The sequence below is a fragment of the Haliaeetus albicilla genome, chromosome 2, assembly GCF_947461875.1.
Source record: "Haliaeetus albicilla chromosome 2, bHalAlb1.1, whole genome shotgun sequence".
Taxonomy (NCBI): domain Eukaryota; kingdom Metazoa; phylum Chordata; class Aves; order Accipitriformes; family Accipitridae; genus Haliaeetus; species Haliaeetus albicilla.
The window spans coordinates 5,702,626-5,728,045 of record NC_091484.1 but is presented as its reverse complement, the minus strand read 5'-3'; the positions used below and the strand labels follow the sequence as shown (position 1 = coordinate 5,728,045).

Here is a 25,420-nt window from a genome sequence, read left to right as displayed (position 1 = left end):
CATTAGAAGGGATGTAACATTCAAGTGCAATGACCCTCAGACTAGGAGAGATTAGCATTCTTGTCTCCTACTGTCTTGAAAAGTGATCTATGCAAAATGCATGCTTTCCTAGCTTTGTCATCTCCAGGGTCAAGTCTATTAGTGACTTCTTGGGCTTCAGATGCTCTCCATCTAAGTCTATGCAGTAGTGGAACCCTACCTCCTCAAAGCAGGCACTTTGAACTTGCTTGGGTAGATCTAGGGAATTTCACTACTAAAAAAGGACACATTTTAGTAAGTAGACAGATTCAAAATTGGGCAATTGAAGCCCTCTTCAGTTTGGATTTACATGGGCTAGATATCACCATCAATACCTACATGTGGTGATCATATTTTCATATGCATGATTTACATTGAATGCACGCATGTAGCTTTAAGCTACTAACATTAAATAGATTTGAATAATTATGGTACAGTCTAAGAGACCAAAGAGTAGTCTGGAGGGGACAGGGGAAGGTTTGGGGATTTTTTGGCAGTTTGTTTTTTAAACTGTGGCTTACAAACATCTACAAGCATCTGCCATTAACATGTTCATAATCACTTATTATGTATTATACTCCCAACGTTAATACATTTACAATATTTTGCAATTATTATTCTTTCTGAACATCTATAACATTTTTTGTTTTGCAGTTTCACTATGTTATATATATTCATTTAAAGAAATTATAACCTCAAAGGTATTAAAATTAAATTAAGCACATTAGACACATGAAAACTTGTTGAAAAGCTAATGGCATATTCAATGGAGTAGATGGCTATTAAGTAGTAAATAGACATAATCAATTATTTTAAGTAATAAAACTAACAAAAGCATCAATGTATAATAATCACTCTAACTCATAGCTAGTATTATGACTGAAATACTAGCTAAATACTACGTAAAAAGAATATAGTACCTGAAAAGAACAAACCATATTTAACAAATGTTCTTGAAATAAGCATGGAGAAATGGCACGTATTTATAAAAAAATATTTAAAAATAGTTTCTGTAGTGAGTTAAGATATTTTGAATATGTATTACAAGTCTAGTTGCAAATTTACATTTACCTTTTTCTTATTTGCATTTTTGCCTTTAGGTTTATCCACTTGGCAAGCAGGTTCAGAGAATTTATCTGCTGTTATAATACACAAAGTTATAAAAATCAGCAAAATATTCAAATGTTTTACGTTTAGAGTTTTAGCTGTAAAATCATACAATCACTTTTATGCCCGCCAACTTACTGCTTCAGTAAACTGCTTTCAGCACATCATTTTAAAAAGCCAAAGGTTTTTTGGTTGACAACAACCTCTGTCTGTCCCATCCTCCAATACTTTTACACATTAAAATACAGACTTTTTGGAAATTAACCTTTATAAATGATTAGAACTAATCTGAAAATTCCTTATGCTTGGAAATAAGACAACAAAAACATATTGTATCTCCAACACAGAACATTACATGCTGTGCAGTTAATATCTATGGACAAACTTATTGTAGCATTCTTAAGGAATATGAAAAATGTTTCTTACTTTTGTTTGTGCTTATTGGTTTCCCTATTTTTTTATTTTTACTGTAATCAATTAACAGGGCTTTAGATTTCCTATTCGATTCCTGTAGCCAACTAATGTCTGTCTTGCTGTCATCACCTCTGTATTCTGTGTCTGTGTCACTAAAGAGATGCTTCTTGTTCTGATTGTTTCTAGTCTACAAAAACCAAAAAATTCCTTAAGTTACTGATTTACTTTTAATACCCTTCAGTTACATAATTGGTATTTAAAGGTAGGAAGACAAGATACACTGATCCACAAAAATCTGAGCCTTACTTTTTTTCTTCCTTTCACTTCAGTGCTAGTTTTACTGTCAACTGTGTTCCTTAATTAGAAAAGAAAAAAACACCTTTAAATGATACATTTAAAAATACCTGTTCTAAATCTTCCTACTGTTCATGCGATATGTGGATTAAGGATTCGAACAAATGTACCTACTTTTGTTTTCACATCCATTTTTGATACACCCGTTTACCTTAAACTCTAGTGGACGTGCTTATTTGCTAACAATCAATAAGAACACAGAGTAACAATATGTCCCTTTGCAGGCTGATCATTAACAAAGAACTATCCCCCTCTATTGAGGAATTTATATCCCCATAGCATTCCATGAAGAGAACTAAAGCTGTTTTCTTCATGAAACACATTCTTTCCTTTTCTGTAAGCTTCCCAAAGGAAAATAATCAAACAGCCTAGGAGACCACTGCAGCTATGTTTATTGCTTGAAAAAACAACACAGTCAAGATATTATTGTCGTGCATACATTCCCTGGATTTTCATAATGGAATGCCGGAGAATGCAGACAGTACTATTCTTGATAATCAGCAGACTAGGACACAATGTAACATCCCTACCCTTTTTTGTTTGGATCTGTATGAACACTCAGTTCAGTAACATGCAGTTCTTGGATCTAAAAATGTAAATAAATAAGAAACAAATGAAGGTTTTAATTTGTTATACAATTTGAACAAAGTTAAACAGGCCACCAGACAGTAACAGCTAAAGGCTCTTCTGCTCAGTTTTTATACTCAGCAATTAACTTACAATGATTAATTTCTATCTTAGAAATTATTTAAGAACAGAGCTGATAGTTAAAACCAACTGGAACCGACTGAAGCTTTCAGTATCTCAAACTAATACATTACTTTCCATCCACATACTTGACTACCTTCACTAATTCAGCAGGCTCCTCTGAGCCATAAGAAGCAAAACTCTCTTTTGTTGTCTTTTGCTCTTATCTTAGCCAGATCTTCTTTTTACTCAAACAGCTGGGCAAAGATGTCTTTACAATGGGGACTGGAAGGATGGCAATAACACTTTCAGGATAATAGGATAATTTAACAATAATGATACTCCTAACAAACTGGTTTATTCTTAATTCAGGAAAACATCGTAATAGCTTTAAGTGGCCAGAACCTTAGGATAGTGTGTATCATTATACATTTGAAAGTGATGGAGGTATTTACATGGCAAACTTTTTTTCCCCACTTAGTTCAGTGATGTCATTTGAATTTTTAGATGTTAACTATACTTTCAGGAGACATAATTTAACTTGACTGAGCTCCTTTATATTCTATTCATAACATATCAATTTCAGTTATATTCTTACTCCAAGCTTTATTGTAGGCTCATCAAACCCACTGATGTTAAAGTTGTAGACATCATCCCTGTCAAACAGAGAAAGAGATCAATTTTGTGACTGAATTAATGAACATTTCACAGAGTTAGGTATGGGCAATTAGAAATTTTGTTTGAAAGTGTTTTAACTACTTACATAATATGACCAGCAGATGTATTAAGAAAAGTAGTGGTTTTCAGGTTTCTATCCTGAACTTCTTCCTACACATAAATAAAAAGTTAACTCATATGTCAAATTTGGACTATGCATTTATACATAATGTCATCACAAAAAGCAAGTTCTTCATCATGAACATATGAAAAAACCTAGCAGCTGCTCAGACTTCCACTTGATTAGCAACAGTACAATATGGCAAAAGGGGACAAGAGCTAGCAGAAACCAAATCTTTTAGAATTTATCCTTAAAGGATATCAACAAAACCTCAGAATTTTTTTTCCCCCAAACATTAAGACTAATTCCTGTGTCCTGGCTATATCCCATTTAAGGATTCTATAATCTCATTTACTATAATATTTTTATTCTAAATATTTAGCATTGCCACATTCAAAAGGAACAGATTCAATTATATAATATGTAAACAGAAATTAATTTGGGTTTCACTGGCAGATAGTTGCCTGTAAAAATATTATTCCACATAAGTAAATATATAAAAAGTGTTTTAAGTATATATAGTCAATGCATAATTAATATTAATGTCTACAGATATTTAACATTCAGCGATATTTCTGAACTTTGGCTTTACATCTACTCGCTACCACCATATATGTATATATATCTGTTCTGAAAAAATTTCCAATAAAAGCAATAATATGTTACCTTAGAGACACAGGATTTATTTAAATGCGGCCTAAAACATAAGGATACATTTTGTTAAATGCTAATTAGAATATATGCATTAGAATACTGCTTATATAAATAAAGGCCTTCTCAAACACAACAAATTTATTCAGGCATTTAAATACAAAACCAAGTGGATTAAAAGAGATCAGGCCCTTTCATTTTTGCACTCTAGAAAAATTCATTCCACATGACACAGCTAGGTATACTGCAGGTTCTGCATGTTTTCCAAATCCCTCTCCAAAAGGTTTAGAAGGTGATGTAGCCTAACTATTCCAGTCCTTTGTCACCCAGTTACAATCAAACATGGAGAGCATGTAATTACATGTAAAGTGTATCTCCAAGCATCAGTTCCAGAAAGGTGAGACTAATTTTCTTATTTAAGAATTTGTTAAATTTAAACTGTCTAACAGTCAACTCTTTCAGGAAGAGAGAACTAGGAACTTTAGATGATCAGAAAATTGATAACTGAATCCAAGTTTGACCCCCAAACTATGACGATAGGATGGTGCAGTGCCCATGAACTGTCCCAGTTAATTTCTCTCCACAAAACATGTTGTGAGTGAATGAGTGAAAGACCACTGAATGGAGTTTCTAACAGCCTTTGTAGTTATTTCAACTACTAGAACCATTCAACTACTAGTCTCCTACTCCTCAGTACAATAGGGTTTATCAGAAGTGAACAAATGATTCAGATTAAAGCAGTGTATGAAATAATTGTAGACAGAGTAGATCACAGACAAAGCCACATGCACAAAAAGAATAAGCACAAAAGTAAATTGTTCACATCATACCTGTTAAAACCCAAGGAGTCTCTTGCTTTGCCTTTTTCATCAGTCTTTACTTTGTATCTGTCACTGATTTTACTAATTAGGGATTTTGTTGCATCTGTCATTTCTTTAGGCTTTGTTTTCTATAAAAATAGAGTTTAAGACTCAACTTTGAACCTGTTCAACAGAAAGACAAAGCTGCAAACAGAACTACAGGTTCCCAACAATCACCTAAACTTCATTAGATGTCTTCTAGATGTACTAAATCACATTCCTTTGAAAACCATTCTCCCTTGCATTGCTCAAACAGTGAGCAATAAAACATCAGTTTAGCAGATATTTTAAGTGTTGTGGTTTTGTGTACTATAACATTCAAAAGTAAATGAAGAAGTGCATGGAAAGCACAAGTTGGTGCTTATTTAGGGACTTTTTTAAAAAGATGACTTTTAAAAAGAAATACAGAGTAAACTAATCTTAAACAGGTCACACAGAGTAAACAGTGAAGCTGACATTAGTTAATTCACTTGGGTCTTAATGAAAAGTCAATTAAAAATAAGTTTGTGCCTAAATGAAAGTAAAACACAAATTTTGAGACACTGAAAATTTGACAGTTCTCTTAATTGCAAGTCAAAGAAATGAAGGTAAGAAACTCTCACCATCTTTGGTTGTTTTGGATTTGCAGTCTCTTTTCTAAAGAGAACATCAGGTTCCTCTTTTGTAAAATCAGAATGCAAAGATGTTTTTGACGCTTTAGCTGAAATAAATGTTTTAAATGATGTTTCAGTAGTAGTTTAAATATTTTTCCCTTCTGTACTTAACAGTTTCTGTTCCAAATCATTAACACTCTGACTGTCCACTAAGTATTTTGCAGTTCTCTTCCCTCATGGTATCAATTTAATTTTCTTCTCTTTTCTAATTTGTTTATCTGGAGATATACTTCAAAAAATTCAGTAAATGCTTTTTGTTTCACAGCTCTTTCACTAACAACAGAAACTAATACAGGAAAAAAAAGCACAACTGTAGGTTAAAAATTCATCTTAAACTTTTTTAACACTAACAGTTAACAAAGTGTGAACATAACCTGGATAGGACGTTGGATTTAGCTTTTGTTTGTCACCAGTTGTTATATTCTTCTCAGGAACAGAACATGCTCTTTTTTTCCATGTTTTGGTTTTATCAAAAGAACTCTCCAAAAGACCAGACAGCCTAACAAAAATAATACCATCTCATTACCAGTGAATTGCAGAAAGTGAGCCTTAATTATAATAAACATGCACCACAAAATAGGAAAATAATAATATCTTGTAGGTATCAATGCCTTTTACATTGGTACCTAAGCCTGCTACCATTGTTCAATTAACCAACACATTATAAAATGGCAAAGCTTCAGAAACAACATTTTTAAGTCAACTTCGAAAAGGCAACAATATCCTATGGCCACCATTAAACCTTGAACCTAGATAACTCTGTGGTGTGTCAAATCTACTTTTTATGGCACAGTTCACTTATGTAAACCCATATGTCATCTGTATTTTACCTTCTGATGTCATCTGAAAGAATTACTCTCCCTGTTACTACTAAAGCTAACTTAAACTCCTACTCTGAACTTGTTCATGAGTACTATTTTCATAAACAGATTCACCAATTTGAAGTCTTTAAGACAACAGAATACTATTGTTCATGAAGTAGTCTTAGCAAATACATATAAGACTGCTGGTTTGGTGCCATGAATTTCAGAATAAAAGAATAAGACGACATAATAAAAGTGACCTGACTTACATAGCCAACAGTTCTTAATGCAACTCTCGGGGAAGACAAGACAATTAAATTCTGGCATTTTCCAAAACTATGCAACAGAATTTCAATTCTGGCAATACTTGAAAATACTCCCTTCAAAGTGAGTGACAACAACAGTGACTTGGTATCCTTTCCCAATACTTACAAAGGTTTGTGGCTTCTCCCTACTGGCTGAGAATCAGGAACAATATCTAATGCTTCATCTAAATGAGAGATTAATTTGGTATCAATTACTATTACAAAAGAAATGGATAAAATTAAAATAATTTTAAAAGGACTATCAACACTTGTAAAATTACTTGCCTAACATTTGCTTTTGTGTGCCTTCATTTTCTGCCTCTTGTATCCTTTCTAAAACTTCTTCAGCATACATTCTCTATAGTGGGATAACATCCAAAAGGAAATACTAGTGTAAGACTATAAACAGTATAACCTCATAACCTTGTACTTTCCCTAATAAAATATGAAATTATTTTTTCATTTCATGGAAGTGCTGATTCCAGTTACCTTTTCAGGTAGTTTTATCTCATTTCTAATATCTGACTTCCTCATCTTCTGTTCTGTTTCACAAAATTCATTGTCCAGTGTACATCTTTGCCTACTCTAAAAAGCACAGTAAGTAACACTGACAATTGGGGGGGGGGGGGAGAAAGCAAAAGAAGTAAAATTCTCCCAGAAAGTAATACTTGAAATATTCTTAACTACACATTCTATATGTTAAAGCCTTTTTCTAAAGCATGGCTACATAAAAAAATGCTTCAGAATCCCATAGTCCAGGATTTGACCTGAATCTGACCCAGAAAGACACCTAGAACCAGAAATAAAATAAAAATGTTACTTTGAAGTCTTTGTTCAGCTGGAACAGAAGCAAAAATACATATACTCAAACTGCAGTTCAGTGACACCTATGTAGTTTTGTTTGATTTTAGTGAATGCCTAATCAAAAATGCACTAAAACCAATGCAATAAATGCTATAACCTGAAGACATTAACATTTCATAATTACAGCTGAACTTATTATATGTTTTTAAGAGTATTTCAACACTGCGTAATTAATTTGAGACTCTGTATATACACCGTTCTCATATTACATACAAAGGAAGAATTGTGGTTCTAGTAAAAGCAAGTTAACTCTGGGGTCAGAATTGATGAGTGAATACAAATTTTAGCTAATTTGTGAGAATTCAGTCTGACTTCAGACATAATAAACCTGAAACGCAGAGGACAAGAAAACATTATGCAATAAAGTAACACACACTATTTTCTAGAAGTGAGGTGCTGACTACAAAATTCTAGCTCTTTAAAATATGAATTAGGAAGAAATTAGAATATAAATTAATGTTATTCTAAGTAAAAGACTTAGCTACAGATGACATGCATACTCCAGTAGGTTCTTGATAGAAATTCTTTTTTCTGGTCTCATTTATTGCATTATTGTTAGACCTTTCAGCAGAGCTCATCATTTCCAAAGGTAATTTAAATCGTCCTTTACAAGGAGTGGCTGAAAACAAACCAGAGACATGTTAGAATTCTACCATTTCTTCTGTTATAATTACTACGCTGTCTGTGACATCAATATGAAGAGTTCTGCCCATGATGACATCTATTCCATAAACTTTAAAAAAAGTTGGCTAGTATTTATATAAACTCATCATGCACCTTTTATAATTCCATTGATTTCAGTTATGTTACATGGAGGTTAATGAGCCCATAGACACTGGATGTCTGGAGGCAAGCAATGCTTTTTACAGCCTGGCTCTGGTAGAAAATTAGTCACCTATTTAAAGATTTTACTGTAATATATTTTTGCTGGAATAGACTGTGTGCTTGAGTTCCAAATAAAAAAGTTACAGAAGTTCTCTGTCTTCTTCCATCCTAATCTGAAAATGCCATCTTTTCTAGCCTCTGTTACTCTTAATTTGTATGTGATATATGGATATATATAACTAAGGATACTGATGCACTTGAGACAGTTAAAGCAAGAAAATTAAGTTTGTTAGTCATGCTGTTCTGCCACTAGTTGCACCTCCAGCCTCTACTGGTCTTTGTCTTACAAATCTCTCCCTTGTAAAACATATTAAATATCTGTTACAGTAAGACTATTAGTAGGAAAGTGATGACTCCTCTTCCTGATAAAGTCTCTTCCTTATCCTTTCCTCTGTAAGAAGCACTTCTGACGTAAGGATCAGTAGCACTGGACCTGTGACTCAACCTTGCACCGGATCCCACCTTGCTCACTAGCCATATAATCAACTGCCCCTTGAAGAAACACATGCAGTTTCTAGAGAAGAGTAAAATGCAAGTGACGTGTACACATTGGAGAATGCTATTTTCCACCACAACTGCTATAAAAGCACTAACTGCTGAGACTTCTTTAAACCAAGAGCATATGAGGAGAGAGATGAAAAAACACCCATGTTTTAGGTCTTCTAATTGATAGCTGACTTGTCAGCTTGCTCCAGCACAAACAGCTGACTGACAGCAGCAGTAAAAACGATAGGTGGCTTTCAGCTGCTCGGAATGCATGTGCAGCTACTATCCTGCATCATGTCTATGGACCAGTAGCAAGTGGCCTAGCTTAAAAATTTCAAGTTTAAAGCACTTGCTAGGGAGATTCCATAAGGTCTACTTTTCATTTCCAGTTCTGCAAAGGATCACAGTTCATGCTTGTATTTCAAAGACAATTTATAGCATATTTTTACCCTGAAAGTACTTGTAAACTTACATGTGCTAACAAATACCAGTGGACTCCTTGTGGAAAATCTTGTAGTTCCAGGAATAAGCACAGATGCTTCAGATACTTTCCTTTTACAAGATGTAGGTATCTTGAGGAATGGAAAAAACTTGACCGTAATACACAGATTTAAGGATGGCAACACAAGATTTTAGAAAAAAAAACAAACAAAAAACCAAACTAAACATCTATTTCCATGAGTCTTTTGACACTTTCTATTATTGGAATATCAGTTGCTGTTGCTGCACACATCAAAGTAATGTGATTTTTATGCAGTTCCCTTTTTAGAGAAAGTTCACCAAAATACTTGATTTATATAATACTTAAAACCTAATGTTTTTAAACTGAGATCAGCGATTGTTGTTTTCTAAATTAATTCAATAAAGTATGGACAAATCCTGTCCCTTGTTAACAATCAAAGTAACCAAGATGATTCGCAGGAGTTCCTGCAAAGCTATCACATAAGCTGTAAACCAGCAGAACCTCAGGAACAGGTTTACTAGACCACCCCTAGCAACACATGCACTGCACGTCTATTGCGCAGTTAAGACACGGTAACACTGCTTCATCTTTTCCACCATCCCTAGCATAACTGTAGTTAGTCCTAGCATAACCATAACGTTTATAACTTTAGAGTGATTGTGGGGCAAAAGAAACACCAGGCTCAATCTCAGTTTAAACCAGAGAATCAGCTATGCATAGGAGCAGTCCCATGAAATTGATTTGATTAACCACGATATAGGATTCGTCTTGACAACCATGTGCTTTTTTGTAATCATCAGCCTTTGTGAATGCCAAGCCTATAGGACTTGTCTCTAATTACAGCTATTACTGATCATTAGTAAGTCTCCAGAGGCTATATGAGATTTTCATACATTGTAAGAGATCTCAGCATGGCATGTCTTGAAAACACTTCTTTTTACAGAGAATTCTCAGAGTATAATGGTCTAAAGAAGGTTAACAATTGTTTTTTATTTTTCTCACATTGTTATAGTTTCAAAATACATAATAATGAGAAATTTTTTTGCAAAGGGATTTATATAGCTTAGGGTCAAGTTGTAAGAAAAACAATCAAACCCTATATTAATTATATTCCAACTGTAAAATAATAGGGTTTTTATATTACAAAATATGATAAATATTTAAATTGACTTGTATTATTTATGTACTCTTTTCTGTTTTGATAATCCTACTTACCTTGGAGGAACCACTTCTACATTTTTCTTGATGGTTATTTTTATTCCGAGTCCTCAAAGTTCCAGGAAGTTGCTGGGTTTTGCAGGTACTGAGTTTCTCCTCTTCTTCAGATTTTTCTTCCAAACATGGTGATAACTGACTTTCTGGTACCAGAACCTATATAACATTTTGGATTTTTTAAACTTTTATACAATATTTGTATTTTATTATGTTTTATATTTATAAAACACGCAGAGAGCAACTTCTTTACCCTAAGTAACACATTCCTCAATGTAGATTTTGATAAAGTTCAGAGCTTATATACTTTATAGTTTGAAAAGCATCCAACCTAACTATTATTTTCGCTAACAAGGATGGGTTACTAAATCACAATTCACATAAAAGAACTTCCCCCATGTATATTTGTCTGAAGTATTCTATGATTTGGATATTAATATTATTATCTCCCCAAATATACAATACATACTTACCAGAAATCACTTAACTAGTTTTACAGTTATCTTTACTTATTGGCATTTTAAAAGTCCTTGTTTTTATGGTGAATGATCATAAAATAGCTAATAATCAGACTAAATATAAAAAAAACAAGAAAACAACCAGCACAGCATACTGAAGTAAAATACCTGTGATCCACTTTCATCAAAGACGACATGTACAGTCGTTTTGGCAACTGATGCGGACTGCTTCTTACTAAAGCCCTACAAAGTGAGTAACCATCCATGTAAAATATACACTTTGCTCACTTTTTTAAACAAGAAACAAAGAAAATACTTAATTCAGAGATCACAAGTGTCTGAAATCAGGTTATAGGGGAAAACAGATTCTACAAGCTCATTCCAGTTCCATTCCTCACAAGTTTCTCAGTCAGTCAGTGTTCAGGGTGAACAAGTTTGTTACAAGCAGTAAGGAATAAGCTATGGCTTGCTAAAATTTTTTTACTAAATGAGTAAATTTGTAAGAGTGGTAAGCGTACTGCAAAATGGGCTAGCTAATGAATAATTTCTGAAAGACTTCCGAAGCTTAACATACTATGGGAGAAATGCTGTTCTGTAGTGGTGATGTTAATTAGAAACTCTTGGTATAAATAGATACCAATAATCACAGCTATGACAACATTTATATGGCAATGAGACATTTGAATCAATTAAAAACTATTTGAAAAGGTGTTTAAATCTTACCTTACATTTACTAAATCCATAAATCTTTCTGGTTACATCTTTGATTTCCAAGATAGAATCAAAATATAAAAAAAATTTCTCTCCTTCTTGATTACCCACATTCATTGGGCTTTTTAGATCTATTGTTAGTAATTTCTTTGAATCTTTTTCTGGACAAAAACAACATTTGAAAAGTAGCTTCACTACAATTTAACATCTCGTATAACGTTTGTAAATACATGAAACTTGTATTCTTTAGTTCAGCTATTAAGATGTATATTTTTTTTAAATTCACTCTAACCTACAATAAATTTTATTAGTGAAACAATTCAAGATTCAATCTTTTAGAAGTACTTATTCTGTATATTATCCTGTAGAATTTTCTTTAAAGGTTATTTACTTTAGCTGCAGAGAAATTATAGATACTTACAAGACTACTCCAACTAGTTTAAAAGAAACATTATTAAACATCATTGTCTTATGCCTTATTTTGCATTGAAATAACTATAAGACATTATTTTAACAAAATCACACCCGCATGCCTAAAATGCAAATGTGACTGCAATGCAATTTTATCCCTGATAAAAACAGTACCTATAATATTTTAAGTGGGAATTTTGCTTTGCTGAGAATTGAGTCAGTACTTTAGGATTAATCCATTTGAAAATCCAAGTTACTGTGTAACAAAAGGTCACATTTTTGAGTGCCAGTACCTTCAAGGCTGTACAGGTCTACCTCTTCTTCTGGTATAATGACAGTTTCCCACTGATGATCCTTATATGAAAAATACATATTTTTAAAGCTAGAAACCATTATATTACAATTAAATGAAGTGCAGTTATCAGAAAGTTATTCAGTGAGGACAAATCTTCCACTTTTTAAATCCTCTGTTACAAGGAATGACAATGAACATATGCTTCATTGGCAACAGTGAACAATGTTTCAGAAGAGCTTTGGTAGAGACATTAATCTAAACAGTCGAGCCTTATCTACAAAAATTATAACTGCAATTTTGTACATGGCTTCTTATTCACGTGTGCATATGTTAAACTGTTCACAAACAGTATTAGAAAGTCATTACTTTGAAATTATTTGATCTAAATATGTACACCAAATCTAGATTTTTTTTTCCCCCTTCACACTACAGTTGCACACATGACTTCCACATGTTGATGTGGGGAAACAAATTTGATACACATTTTTTTCAAGTGTATCTACTGCCTCAGAACAATCTAGTATGACAGACAAAAATTAGCTTACTGCATCATCTGCTGCCACATAGAAAGATATACTTCTGCTACCAACATTGAAATCTACCCAAAATGCTTCAAGATTTTCATCCAATGGTATCTGTAGCTAAAAGAAAAAAATTAAGATAAAAGAGTAAGAGCTGAGAGCAATGATTTATACCAGCTAACAGGCTTTATGTTACAGTGTGACAAACTTTAAATACATGCACATCTGTACACTCCTGAAAAAAAAAAAATCACTTGATCCTTTTTCTTAGAAGGCAAAGAAATTATTCAGTTGCACAAATGAATATCTGCAGATATATGATTAAGTCTGTAACTTACCTCATATTTATCAAGAGCTGCTGATAAACATGGATATGTAAAAACCCTGTAAGAAAACAGTATTTTGTCAAGTATCCTAAAATGCTGTAAATAAATTTTGCATATCTGAACACAGCAACTGGATTGTGTTTTCAGCACAAAACTTGTGTGCTTTAAAGACTAAGAGATCACAGCAATCAAAAGAGCAGTCACTTGCCTGCACTTCTTTCCCAAAGGAGATAACATGAAATTTTATATATCCTCACAATTAAAGCAGTGATCTCAGACCTCTTGTCACTACGTTCACACTTCTAGCTTATCTGCTGGTATTTTAAGAATGGTATTCAAACTGAATATACACCTGATATAAAGACATACCAGACAATCTCTTTGCTGTCATGACATATAAAAGTAACATGCAGAGTATGTAATCATATAGATAAGAAAAATCTCCAATTTTCTCTTCCTTTTCATGTCCTATTTCTCTAGCAGATATACTCATTGATCATTATCTCAATGTAAATATCCTAAATCAATAAAGGAATATATACCAACAGATTACTAGCTATTGTTAGATTACATGTTTATTGAATTAACAAGCATCTCAGGATTTTGCAACAGAGCTAAATAGAATACGAAAACTAGCTCCTTATAAACATTTATTAAAGGAAGTGTAGCATACGCTTTACATTATTTAAGAATCTTTTCAAATGAATGTTCTTTATTTAGCAAAGTTTCTTCCAGCTGTTATCTAATAATCTGAAACATACGTTATATTTGTCTTTTTTCCAAATATGGGAATTACATAAAATTAACATCTTGATAGAGAAGGCAGTATCAGTGACAATGTGCCAAAAGATGGTATTATTAAATAGTAAAGAAATTGAGTATTTAAAAAATATCTTAACTCTGCATGGTTCCCTGACTTTATACCACAGCAAAATTAGTCTTATTTGTTTGTATTATCTTTGTTTCCTAAAACCAGGGGTTTTTTTTGATACAAAGGTTACTCCCAATGAATGGCCATAAAATCCAAAAAAGACAATATATTAGCTTTAAAAAATTCAGTTTTACCTTCTTTTGTCTCCAAGCATGCCATTCACTTGGTTAAGAAATTTTCTGCAATCCTATTAAAACACAGAAATTTCTTAAAGAATTGTAAAATGAAAGTTTACGTCCCTGGAAATATTTTTCATATGACTTACTGTTTCAAACTCAGAATCTTTAATTCCTTTAAATGCATTGGACACAAACTCCATGGAAAACCACTGGCATGCCAGTTGTCCTCTTTGTTTCTCTGATATCATTCTGCATAAAGCTTCCGTAATGGCTACTTGCAGGTCATAATCTACAGAACAATATATTTTACAGGAGTAGTAGTTTTAAAGATACTACTAATATGAAAAAAACATTATTACATAGGAAATTGGTAAAAGCAGTGCTGAACATTTCATATTACGTATCACATTATATCCAAATATGTAACCCATAAAGGACATACAGATAAAGAACTAAGGGAGTAAGGATGACTAAACAACTTACGTTTCAAAATGAAATTTCAACCAAACTTTCAAGGAATGTCAGAGCAACACTAGGTATATAAGCAAGAGATAAGAATTTTTCAGCTTTCACCTGTCTGAACTGGGAAATTGTTGGATGCCAAACTGATCCCTGAGAGAAGTTACAGTACTACTATATATGGCTAGCAATTCACTACCCTCAAAGACACTTCATTATGAGCTTTTGCTATTTTAAAACTTATATTCTAGAGAAGGACTGAAAACTTCAAGGAGTTAGCCATGCACTGCATACATCAGAAACATTCCAATTTGCAGATTGTTTTCACGCAGCATTTGTATTTTTTCAGAGGACTGTAATCGCAACATTGTACAGCTTCTAAATGTCTTCTCTGGATTTTTAACTGGTCTGCATGTAATTTTTAAGAAGCTCAATACTAAATTGTTTATTAAGTCCCATGCTCACCTCCAGCATCCAAAATTCTCCTCCCCATGTCACTCCTGCCAAACAAAGTAATGTTTCATCAAAATATGACAGGAACACAAAGCATAGAAGAAAAGTTTCTTTAATTACAAGCTTTCAATGTATGAGACAAAACCCTGATTCAGCTAAACTTAGACTTCAAAGGGTTATGTCTGTTATGCTAAGGATATACATCTGAAAGTACTACTGGGGAAGTGAATCACCTGATATATATAATTTTAATTATATTTATTTTTTGAAAAGCTGTAAAAAAATTTCCCAACATGAACAGCTTATCCTTCAGGTGAATGATTCACTGTGCTTTACACACGTTCTTATAAATACCAGTTTAATTATTTTAAGACAACTGGGATAAGAAGAAGCCTAACCCATAATCGGGAAAGAGGTAAATTTAGGCTTGTTATGGAGAATAACCCATGAGAATACCTGCCACTGGCAACACAATAGAGAATGCAAAAGTGAGTTAAAGAGGGACCAATCTGCGTTATAAACAGTCTTAGTAAAAACCGCCTTCCCAGCTATGCAAATGATGTAACGATATAAAAATTATACTGAAGATTATTTACATGACAAGCAACATTTCCTTTGTAGAAAATATCTTTTTCCTGGCACCTCGAGGTATGTTGTCAAGCATTAAATTAAGTTTTCTTACTACCTAAGAAGAGTGGAAAAAAGGGAATAAGATTAAATATAAAATAAGTTAAGGTTTAAGTTCTTATTTTGGGCCCTTGTAATGTATTTTGTACCACTGAAGAAAATAACATGCTTAAACAATTGCAAAACAAGAAAAGACAATGAGTTCTATCTTAACTTTAAAGGCATTTACCGTAATATAACTACCTCAATTTCAATGAATTACATTAGCTTTAATGTGAACATCAGTTGTTAAAGGGTTGTGTTTCTTATTTGCAGGTTTAGATATAGAAAAAAAACTTTCAAAGCTAGAGTTCTGTCTGCAGTTGATTGCTGAGCTAAAATGTACCTTAAATTTGCATTAAAAAGCCTTTCCTTCGGGGATGTAGCCTTTACAGAAGACTTTTTGGTAACTTTACCTTTCTTTAGAGAGGAAAAAAAAAAACCTGACAGCTTGAGGCTACTAAAATAAATAGGAGAAATTTGGAGTATACTAGAAGGTATACAAATTTCCTGCAAGTACCTAAAGAATTTACAACAAACAAACTTAATCCTATTTATAGCAGTTGTAATAGAGCATATTATTTCCTATGCTTTTATACAGCTATCTCAGCAGAAGCTTAATACCACTATTTTGTATCATTCTTCTGATACTACAGCACTACGGTATTATCTTTTTCTTTTTTTTTTTTTTTTAGCATCTATACAGTTAAACTACTATCTCCACAAAGTCTGTTAAATTGTTGCTTAGAAAGAAGAATGTTTACCTCCTGCTGAACATAAATACTAATTCTTACATCGGCGATGAGGGTACATGTTCTCAGAACAAAATTTTCTAGTATTCGCATTTTACCTAATGAACAGGAAAACACTAAATTAAAGAGTTATCAAGAGCGTATTAGGGTGCCCCCTCACCAGCATTTGAAAAAAGATTAATTTTCATTTAGAAATAAAATATAGTATGCCTTCCTTTCCATACAGGATTACTGATATTTAAAAATAAGCATCTTAAGCTTCATGGTTAAATGCAAGACAGAATAGCTACTTCAATTTATAGTAAATATGATTCTTTATGATGTTTCTATTCCTGTGCATCACTGCATAAGTCCCTTGGGCTTGAGATCATTATTTTAAAAATCTAATCAGATCAATTCTATAACTTAGCTCTCTGAGATATAATTCAGACCCTGGAATTTATCTTCCCAGGGACAAGGAAATGAATCTTTCATTTTGACTGTGACAGCATAATGGTCTGTAGTGACTTTCTACCTAGTGCTATACTGAAAGGTAAGAGCAGCATGATATTCATGATAACAAGGTCAATAAAGAAGGACTCTTGTGCTATGCTAAGCTATGACAGTAGCTTAGAAACAATGTTCTTTTTAGGAAAAACTCAGTTCAGTTGCCATCTCTGAGGAGACTAGACTATCCTGCTTTTTTATTCCTGACATCAGCAAGTTACAAGGAAATCTGTCAGTAGGGAAACCTCAAATTAAACAATCAAAGTTACAGTTGACATTCAAGCTTTTTTCACATGAATGAGAAATGTAGTCCTTTGTGCGCAGAACAGCCCTCTTGAGGATAAGCTCTTTTCTGTTACGGTTTATTAGCTGAAGCATATAGATCTGGTGGTATATTTACATTAGATCAAGAAACTTTGTACCACCCTCATTATATGTGTTCTTCTCAGAACTACTTTGCCTCAAGGTAGCTCCACAAGTAGTAAGAGTTATTTTAACACAGATAACTTCAAAATGTCTCTTTCAGAGCACTTTAACTATCATATCTAGTGTACACTTTTTTTAAGCTCACCTTCAGGTCTGCTATCACATATAGCCTACAATAAAAAACAAAACACATAATTTTGATACTGTAAATATTACAGCATAAAAATCAGGTAACATGTACCTAAAGCAAGTAATCGAAAAGCATTTAAGATTTTAAAATTATTTCATCCTTAATGAAGAATGTAAGAGAGTACTTCTAATACCAAGTGTGGTTTCCCAAAATTATATTTCAGTTAAATTTATCGAAATTATTTCCCCAATGACAAAAGAAAACTCACAGATCTTATAAACCTGGGGTCCCGGGATTAGCATACCAATAATTTATGTATTCAAAATTAGCGCAAGATGAAATTTTTTTGTTCATTGAACACTTACGTTGTTGTTTTTTAAATTTTATTTCATGACACTAATCATGAACAGAAAACAAGTATGAATACAGGCAAACTATTTATCCAGAAAGACTCATAATCTGTTTCAGAAATCATTCTAACATTAACTTCAGAAGGATATTAAATAGAAACACATTTGAAAGTGAAAAGCTCTTCTTTTATGTTACAAATTGTCTTTATTGATAACCAGTATTGAGAACGCTAATTTTGGTGCATAGCGTAGACAGGAGTTACTGAGCTTGAGTTTTCTAAACACATTTTTATTGCTAAACTAGTAATAATTATATTGACAAATACACACAATGTATTTTATTATCAATATATTTTTACCAGCAACACGTTGAAGAAATCTTCAGCCAGACTTGTAAGCATTTCATTCTTTTCATTTCCTCTGAGGATCAAAATTCCTTTTATCTTTTCAAACCAATTAACCATGTAAAGGGAAAATAAAAGTAAATCTATTTTAATAGCATGAAAAAGGACAATAGTTTGTATTATAGTTCAGTAAAATTATACAAACTATATAAAAATTAAAACAGCAACAACATTACCAGTCTGCTAAGCATACTTTAGCCCCAGACTGAAACTTTTCACTCACACTAAACAAATGTAGGTGATTTCAAACTAGTGTAAGTAATTTCTGTAGCTGACTTTCCAACACAAAAACTAGAGATCTACTTTTACATCTCCCATCACAGACAAAAGAGCTGAAAATGGATAATGGCTGAATGAAAAAGTGTGTTAGTAGGTGTGAATATAAGCATGAAGTTACCACCACCTTTTTTTTTTTTTTTTTTTTTTAATTAAAGCAGTTGAGAAGGCAATTGAGTAACACTCATCTGACATTGCCATTAATTTTCTTCAGTGAAATCTCTGGTGAAAGCAATAAGGAAGTGGTGTCTATTTTTCAGTATGTTTATTATGTTGAGTTACAAATTATTAATGCATTTAACATGCAGGTTGCAATAACACAAAATAATAGCACTATAGTGTTGAAATAGCACTATAATCTGTTGAAAGAATGGGTATGTTGCAAGTATTAACACAAAAATTATTAAATTGCACCAGGAACCTCCAATTCCCAACTCAAAAGCAGTATAGCAAGCTCATATAAAAGGTATCATCTTGTTGTAATTGCCGTAAGCATATCTAATTAATTATATTTTGCATAATTTGCAAAACCTTCACTGTGATGGAGCAGTATCACTTTATAAGGAGCTACTTGTCAAAGAACATTTAAATCTGAATAATGTTTGTTGCAAAGTTATGGGAAATTTTTAATTCAAAAACAATCAGGGACCAAATTGAATACTAAGCTGTTCAGCACTGAAGCATTACTTATGCATGCTTTATTAATTTTTATATATATATATATTATTTTTTTTTAGAAGTTCACATATGCTTTATGGTTTTACTTATCCTTCCAATAAGACCGTATTTTATCATTGCTGGGAGCCCATCTTCTCCTGCTATGCTGATTTTTTTCCCACATTTCTGAATAGAATTTAGTAAAGTGGAAATGCTTTTGACTTCTTGTTTGTCAAGTTCCTGAAATTGAAATTATAACATAAACTTTAGTGTACAGTTCTAGAAGAACCTGTATTTAATTAACCAGATGCCTTTTTGTTCTCAAAACCCACTTTAATTGCAGCTTGAAGTAGAGATGTCATTCTTAAATTTTATTTCAGTTTTTCAAATCAACTGCTGGTATAAACCAAGCCAAATGAAAAAAGTATTTTTCAGACTATTACAATGACAGTAAGGATGATTCTGATGTTACAATTACATTACCCGACACAGAAGCTTGTCTAATTTGTTGACAAACTGTTGGCTGCATTTGTGAGAGATGTTTTCACAGTCTTCTGCTGCCAGAAATTGTTCTAATAATTGGAAATCTTTTTTTCTTGTAGCTTCATCAATTAACTTTTCAAACTGTCAACAATCAAAGAAAACAGAGTAACTGTATTACTGTATGCTTAACACCGATACTGATTTAACAAGATTTAACTTAGGTTTTACGCAATCATCTGTTGCACTCTAAGCAAATATTCTGAATCACAAAATCATTAAATGTAAAACCTAAAGTACAGAACACCGTATCTAATACATTAATCATGCAAATACTTAACTCACTGAGCTTTTAATTATTTGCCTGTTTTCCTTAACTGATTTTTCTTTCCTCATACTAGAAACAAATGCTTACATAAGTGCTCATTGTGTTAATACCCCTTCCTTAGTACATTTAATATTTCGCATTTCTAAGTTATAGATTAGTGACAAGATATTAATGTATTCGAGGACTACTGCGCCTTCCTCAACTATTTTGCCACTCTATTCTAAATCAATTATAACCAGATTTCAACATTTTGATCTTAAGTATCATCCCAACTGATTCACCTATGTCAAATGCATACGATTTATTTTAATCAATAACAATTTCCAATTCCTCTTGCTTTCTACCCAGCTACTTCGCACTAACCTACGTCAAAGGAAAATTTCTTCCTACCACATTCTTTGCCACGCTGCAAATTTTACTTGTAATTAAACACCAGAAGGAGTGCTTTAAGCTAGTAATTAAAACAATCAATACTTATATTCTGGTCTATAAGCACATACCTGCATCTCATTCCTGGCTGCCATTTTTGCAATTCATCTACTCAGCTGCATAAGCAGGGAACAATCCTCTCTTGACCAAAACACAATTCACTGACATAGACTTCAAAAAGATTTTGCAAACACATCAGTAATCAGTCAAAATACATTACAAATTCCAAAATTTGTCTAGTATAAATACTATTTAAGAAATTAAACTAAATGAGGACATAAGGAAACATCCTTACATGGATAAACAATTGCTTAAAATAAGAGTGAAAGGAATAATCAACTAGTCCTGCAGCAGTCTCTCGTTATTTCTCAACGAGAAAAGAGCATGAAGGCGGCCAATTATACTGTCAACACCAGGTTATTCAGAATAGATAAGTGAACTGCAGAACTCCAGAAGGGCCTCATTAAAAAATGGTAGCTTAAATCATTTAAGAAAAATGTGATAAATGCATGCAGGGAAAAAGCCTTCTTAATTATACAGTGATGGGCTCCAAGATGACCATTGCCACCAAAACCCAAGATCTCAAAATTATAGTTTTCTCAAAACATTAATACTCAAGAGCAGACAAAGTATTTTCTTTGTTTTGAGAGTTTACATGTAAAAAAACAACCACCTTTTCATGCTTTGCATGAATTAATCTACATCGACCAATCTACCATCTGCAGTTTTGGTCTCCCAATGCCAGAAATTACATAGAATTAGACAAAGGAAAGCAAAGGGAAATAATGATTAAAAATAGTGAACGACTTCTGTAGAATGAGCAACTGGGAACACACACTAGTCATTTCTGTACTCCTAAGTAATACAGAAATAACAAATACAGAGGGTTTTTTAAATTATTTTTTTCCAATACAAGAACGCAACAGCCTACGTTGAAGCCTTTGCTATCACCTCACAGATCTCTCGTCTCCTGCCTAGTCAGACAAGCCAGAGAAGAAAATATAAACCCCCTTCCAGGTGCCTCCTTCTCGACGAGGGTGCGAGACCTCCGCCCTCGAAACACACGCAGTCGCTGGCATCTCCCCCAAGAGATCTGTTACTGAGAGGAAAACTCCCCGAAGTGCCCCCTGCCACCTCAGCAGCGGGGCAGACACCACCGGGAGAGCAGCTGGCCGCGGGGCGGCAGAGAAGCCCCCCACAGCCTGGCGACCCTCACCTCACCGCCCGAGCAGGAAAAAAAAAAGCGCCATTTCCCGCCGGCCAATCACTCCCAGCGGCGGTAGTCTCCATCCAATCACCGCCCGGGAGGGCGGCACGCGGACCAATCGCCGTCGGAGGCGCGGGGCAGAAGGAGGGGTTTTTCCTTACCGTGAGGCAGCCTCTCCCAGAGGTTACAGTTCAATCCGCCGCGGAGGAGGCGGCGCTTTGCTGAGGCTGCGCTGCGGAGGAGGAGGCGGGGAGCGGAGCGGAGCGGAGCGGAGCGGAGCAGGCGGGGAGCGGAGCGGAGCGGGCGGTGCCTCCGGCAGCCTCAGGCCGCCCCGCGCTGCCTCAGGCCGGGCGGGCGCCTCCCGCCTGCCCGGTTGCTGGCGCCGGTCGGGAGCGGGGGTGCGGACTGGGGCCGCAGCCACCCCAGCGGCTATAAAAAAACCCCGGTGGGGCGCCTGCCCTTCTCACCCGAGCGAGGCTGGCGGCCTGCTGGCCCGGCGCCCCTGGCTCCCGCCCCGGCTGGCCCGTCGTGAGGGAGGGCACGAAGCGTTTGCCGAGTGATGCCGGCAGCGGGAGCCGGTGACGGCCCCGGGGCGACGAGACAGCGGGAGGAAAGGGAAGGCCCTTCCTGCGGGGGGAAGGAGAGGTCTGCGGGGTGGTTTCGCTGGTGGGCGATGCAGTCCCCTTCTCAAAGCAGCGCAGCTGCCTACGCAAGACCCTCTCTGTTCTTTTATGTTTACAAATTGTCTTTATTGATAACCAGTACTGAGAGCGCTAATTTCGGTGCACAGCGTAGACAGAAGTTACTGAGTGTGAGTTTGCTAAACCAGTGTAATTCATTCATACGCTAAATCGGAAACATTTTCACTCCCATCAAGTGCCCGAGTAGGTGGGATGGATACAGAGGCTCAGGGACAGACCTGTTGTTGAGGATAAAGGGCTTCTGCTGACATTTGCGCTCTTTGTTATACAGAGGGAACTGGGTAACACGTTTAAATGAAACCCAACAGTTCCAGAGTGGGACTTTACCTGTACTGGTGCGATAGTGGATCTATCACCTGTGTCACAGGTGACCTATCACAAATACAACAAAACTTAGCATGAATCTTACATGATCCAGTGGAGTATCAGGAAGCATCTCCCTTCATACCTAGAATAAGCACCAACAGTGGAGTGTCTAGGAGAAGAATCGCCTTTCACAGCAGATAAACCTGCAGCAATTGTAAATAAAATAACATCACCGTCTCTCTAAAATAAGAAAGAAAACAAATCAATGCTATAAAAGGCAAAAAAACCTATACAGAAAGCATTTCAAATACCACCAGATGTCACTGTAATTCAAGAAAATGAAAAGTGGTATGAGAATTGGAGTATCTCCACTGAGGAGCTGATCCCATAGGAGTGAGTAGTGCTGAGCATTTTGCAAGGAGGCATGGTCGGCTAAAGGGATTAGCTGCAGCATTAGCTGCTGACATACTTGCTGTTGGGAGACTTTATTAGAAAGCAGTGGGTGATCTGAAGTAGATTTGTAGAAGTACAGCTTTACTGAGAAACCTACTAGGAACAAAACTTTGCATGAGGAACTTCAAGCATCAGAATTTTTCTATAAAAATGGAACTCTGAATTCTACTTTCATCATATGAAGCAGAAGTAATAAAAGCCAATTTGCATTCGATGCTTTCCCTTACCAGTCACATTAGTATACACACAGGCTTAGACTATCCACAGATTTTCAAGTTTTGTAAAGAAAACAGCCTTACTCATTCCATAGCAAAAGAAAAGCAAGTCATAAAGTACAGAAGTGAGTGGATCATACCCTTTTCCTCCTGCACTAGGTACACTGATGTGACTGAGAGACTACTGTATGTTCATTTCTCATTCTCTAATGTCTATTTTGTTTGGTTTAGCAGAAAGGAGGTCAACAGAAAGCATAATTTTCATGGTTATGCATTAAACAGATGGGAACAAAGAGTGAAATTATTTGGGCCACAGATACAACAACTACACTTAAAAAATTCAGAGAAAATGGAAGCAAAACTGTCTTTAGGGTAGGGTAGCACTATGTACAGTGACCACTCTTCACTACAGCAGCAGAAATATCTACCTTCATTACAGGTACTGGAAAACATTGTACTGGTCAATATAATCAATCTTTGGCACAGCTGCTGTTGTATGTAGAACTGAGAAGGGTCAGAAGCATTGATGCCAACAGTTTTAATATCAAGCGTCAGCTGAAATAGTTGCAGATCTGAGATCATAAGGAGAAAGCCAAATCAGGAAAGAAGTCAGTACTAACATTAGACTCATGTTGACAAATGACTAATCACTTAGACTTGCCGTTCTGTGTCTTTACCAGGCAATGCTGTAAAGTACGTGTAACATTTTATTGAGCACTGATGATACACTAAATTAAGTACTGTAGTTACAACTGACTGTTAGCATATTACTATTACTACAAGCTGGAATTTAATTTTTTTTCTTTGTAAGATAAATACAAAGAAACTATGAATTTGAAACTAAATGGAAAAATAAGACCTATGTTAAAAAATAACACTAACTACCTGTAAAATAAACCTGATGGTTGGATGTTCATAGAAAAAGCCAGTCCTTCTCTTAAATCATAGAATGGTTTGCGTTGGAAGGGACCTTGAAGATCATCTGGTTCCAACCCCCCTGCCCTGGGCAGGGACACCTTCCACTAGACCAGGTTGCTCAAAGCCCCATCCAGCCTGGCCTTGAACAATTCCAGGGATGGGGCAGCCACAGCCTCTCTGGGCAACCTGTTCCAATGTCTCACCACCCTCACAGTGAAGCACTTCTTCCTTACATCTAATCTAAATCTACCCTCTTTCAGTTTAAAGCCATTACCCCTTGCCCTATCACTACATGCTCTTGTAAAAAGTCCCCCTCCGGCTTTCCTGCAGGCCCCCTTTAGGTACTGGCAGGCTGCTGGAAGGTCTCCCCGGAGCCTTCTCTTCTGCAGGCTGAACAACCCCAACTCTCTCAGCCTGCCTTCACAGGAGAGGTGCTCCAGCCCTCTGATCATCCTGGTGTGCCTCCTCTGGACTCGCTCCAACAGGTCCATGTCCTTCTCATGGTGGGGGCCCCAGAGCTGAACGTGGTACTCCAACGAGAGTGGAGTAGAGGGGGAGAATCACCTCCCTTGACCTGGGGAGGAAGCAAAGGATAGTGGTCTTTGGTTTTAACAAATCACCTGAAAATAATGTGAATTTGTTTTTGCCTCAGGGGTGGTGGTGAGGATGTGCGTAAGAGTATATAATATGATTCTTTTGATGCAGCCCAGGATACGGTTGGCTTTCTGGGCTGCAAACACACATTGCTGGGTCATGAGCTTCTCATCAACCAACACCCCCAAGTCCTTCTCCTCAGGGCTGCTCTCAATCCACTCATTGCCCAGCCTGTATTTGTATTAAATATTCTTACATGCATCCCAACCCCCACACCCGAGGCTAAAACAAATTCACATTGTTTTCAAGTGAGTTATTAAAATCAAATACCACTATCTTTATCCTTTGCGGTCTCCTGGCTAGCTTACACTGTGGTTGCCGTATTTATTTCGGGGTGATGCTTAATACTCTATTTTAG

The 25,420-nt window shown here is 35.2% G+C and overlaps 1 protein-coding gene across 1 annotated transcript in view; it reads right to left on the bottom strand.

Annotated features, from left to right (window-relative positions):
• The window catches only part of SYCP2 (synaptonemal complex protein 2), a 29,918-nt gene extending 7,893 nt beyond the window's left edge, over window positions 1-22,025 (bottom strand). Inside the window, exons 1-30 of the mRNA XM_069804129.1 lie at window positions 20,680-22,025; window positions 19,855-19,995; window positions 19,483-19,611; window positions 18,394-18,498; window positions 17,700-17,724; window positions 16,655-16,740; window positions 15,821-15,909; window positions 15,237-15,271; window positions 14,459-14,601; window positions 14,328-14,380; window positions 13,275-13,320; window positions 12,961-13,056; window positions 12,414-12,474; window positions 11,722-11,870; window positions 11,167-11,241; window positions 10,544-10,699; window positions 9,338-9,437; window positions 7,995-8,113; window positions 6,916-6,988; window positions 6,758-6,815; window positions 5,897-6,021; window positions 5,472-5,569; window positions 4,840-4,958; window positions 4,025-4,055; window positions 3,344-3,408; window positions 3,179-3,236; window positions 2,424-2,479; window positions 1,846-1,894; window positions 1,552-1,726; window positions 1,090-1,157 (exon numbers count right to left, since the gene is read on the bottom strand). Of these exons, the coding sequence (XP_069660230.1) occupies window positions 1,090-1,157; window positions 1,552-1,726; window positions 1,846-1,894; window positions 2,424-2,479; window positions 3,179-3,236; window positions 3,344-3,408; window positions 4,025-4,055; window positions 4,840-4,958; window positions 5,472-5,569; window positions 5,897-6,021; window positions 6,758-6,815; window positions 6,916-6,988; window positions 7,995-8,113; window positions 9,338-9,437; window positions 10,544-10,699; window positions 11,167-11,241; window positions 11,722-11,870; window positions 12,414-12,474; window positions 12,961-13,056; window positions 13,275-13,320; window positions 14,328-14,380; window positions 14,459-14,601; window positions 15,237-15,271; window positions 15,821-15,909; window positions 16,655-16,740; window positions 17,700-17,724; window positions 18,394-18,498; window positions 19,483-19,611; window positions 19,855-19,995; window positions 20,680-20,703 (2,607 nt within the window). The 5' untranslated portion in view covers window positions 20,704-22,025. The remainder of the gene's footprint in view (window positions 1-1,089; window positions 1,158-1,551; window positions 1,727-1,845; window positions 1,895-2,423; window positions 2,480-3,178; window positions 3,237-3,343; window positions 3,409-4,024; window positions 4,056-4,839; window positions 4,959-5,471; window positions 5,570-5,896; window positions 6,022-6,757; window positions 6,816-6,915; window positions 6,989-7,994; window positions 8,114-9,337; window positions 9,438-10,543; window positions 10,700-11,166; window positions 11,242-11,721; window positions 11,871-12,413; window positions 12,475-12,960; window positions 13,057-13,274; window positions 13,321-14,327; window positions 14,381-14,458; window positions 14,602-15,236; window positions 15,272-15,820; window positions 15,910-16,654; window positions 16,741-17,699; window positions 17,725-18,393; window positions 18,499-19,482; window positions 19,612-19,854; window positions 19,996-20,679) is intronic.
• Between the last annotated feature and the right edge of the window lie 3,395 nt (window positions 22,026-25,420).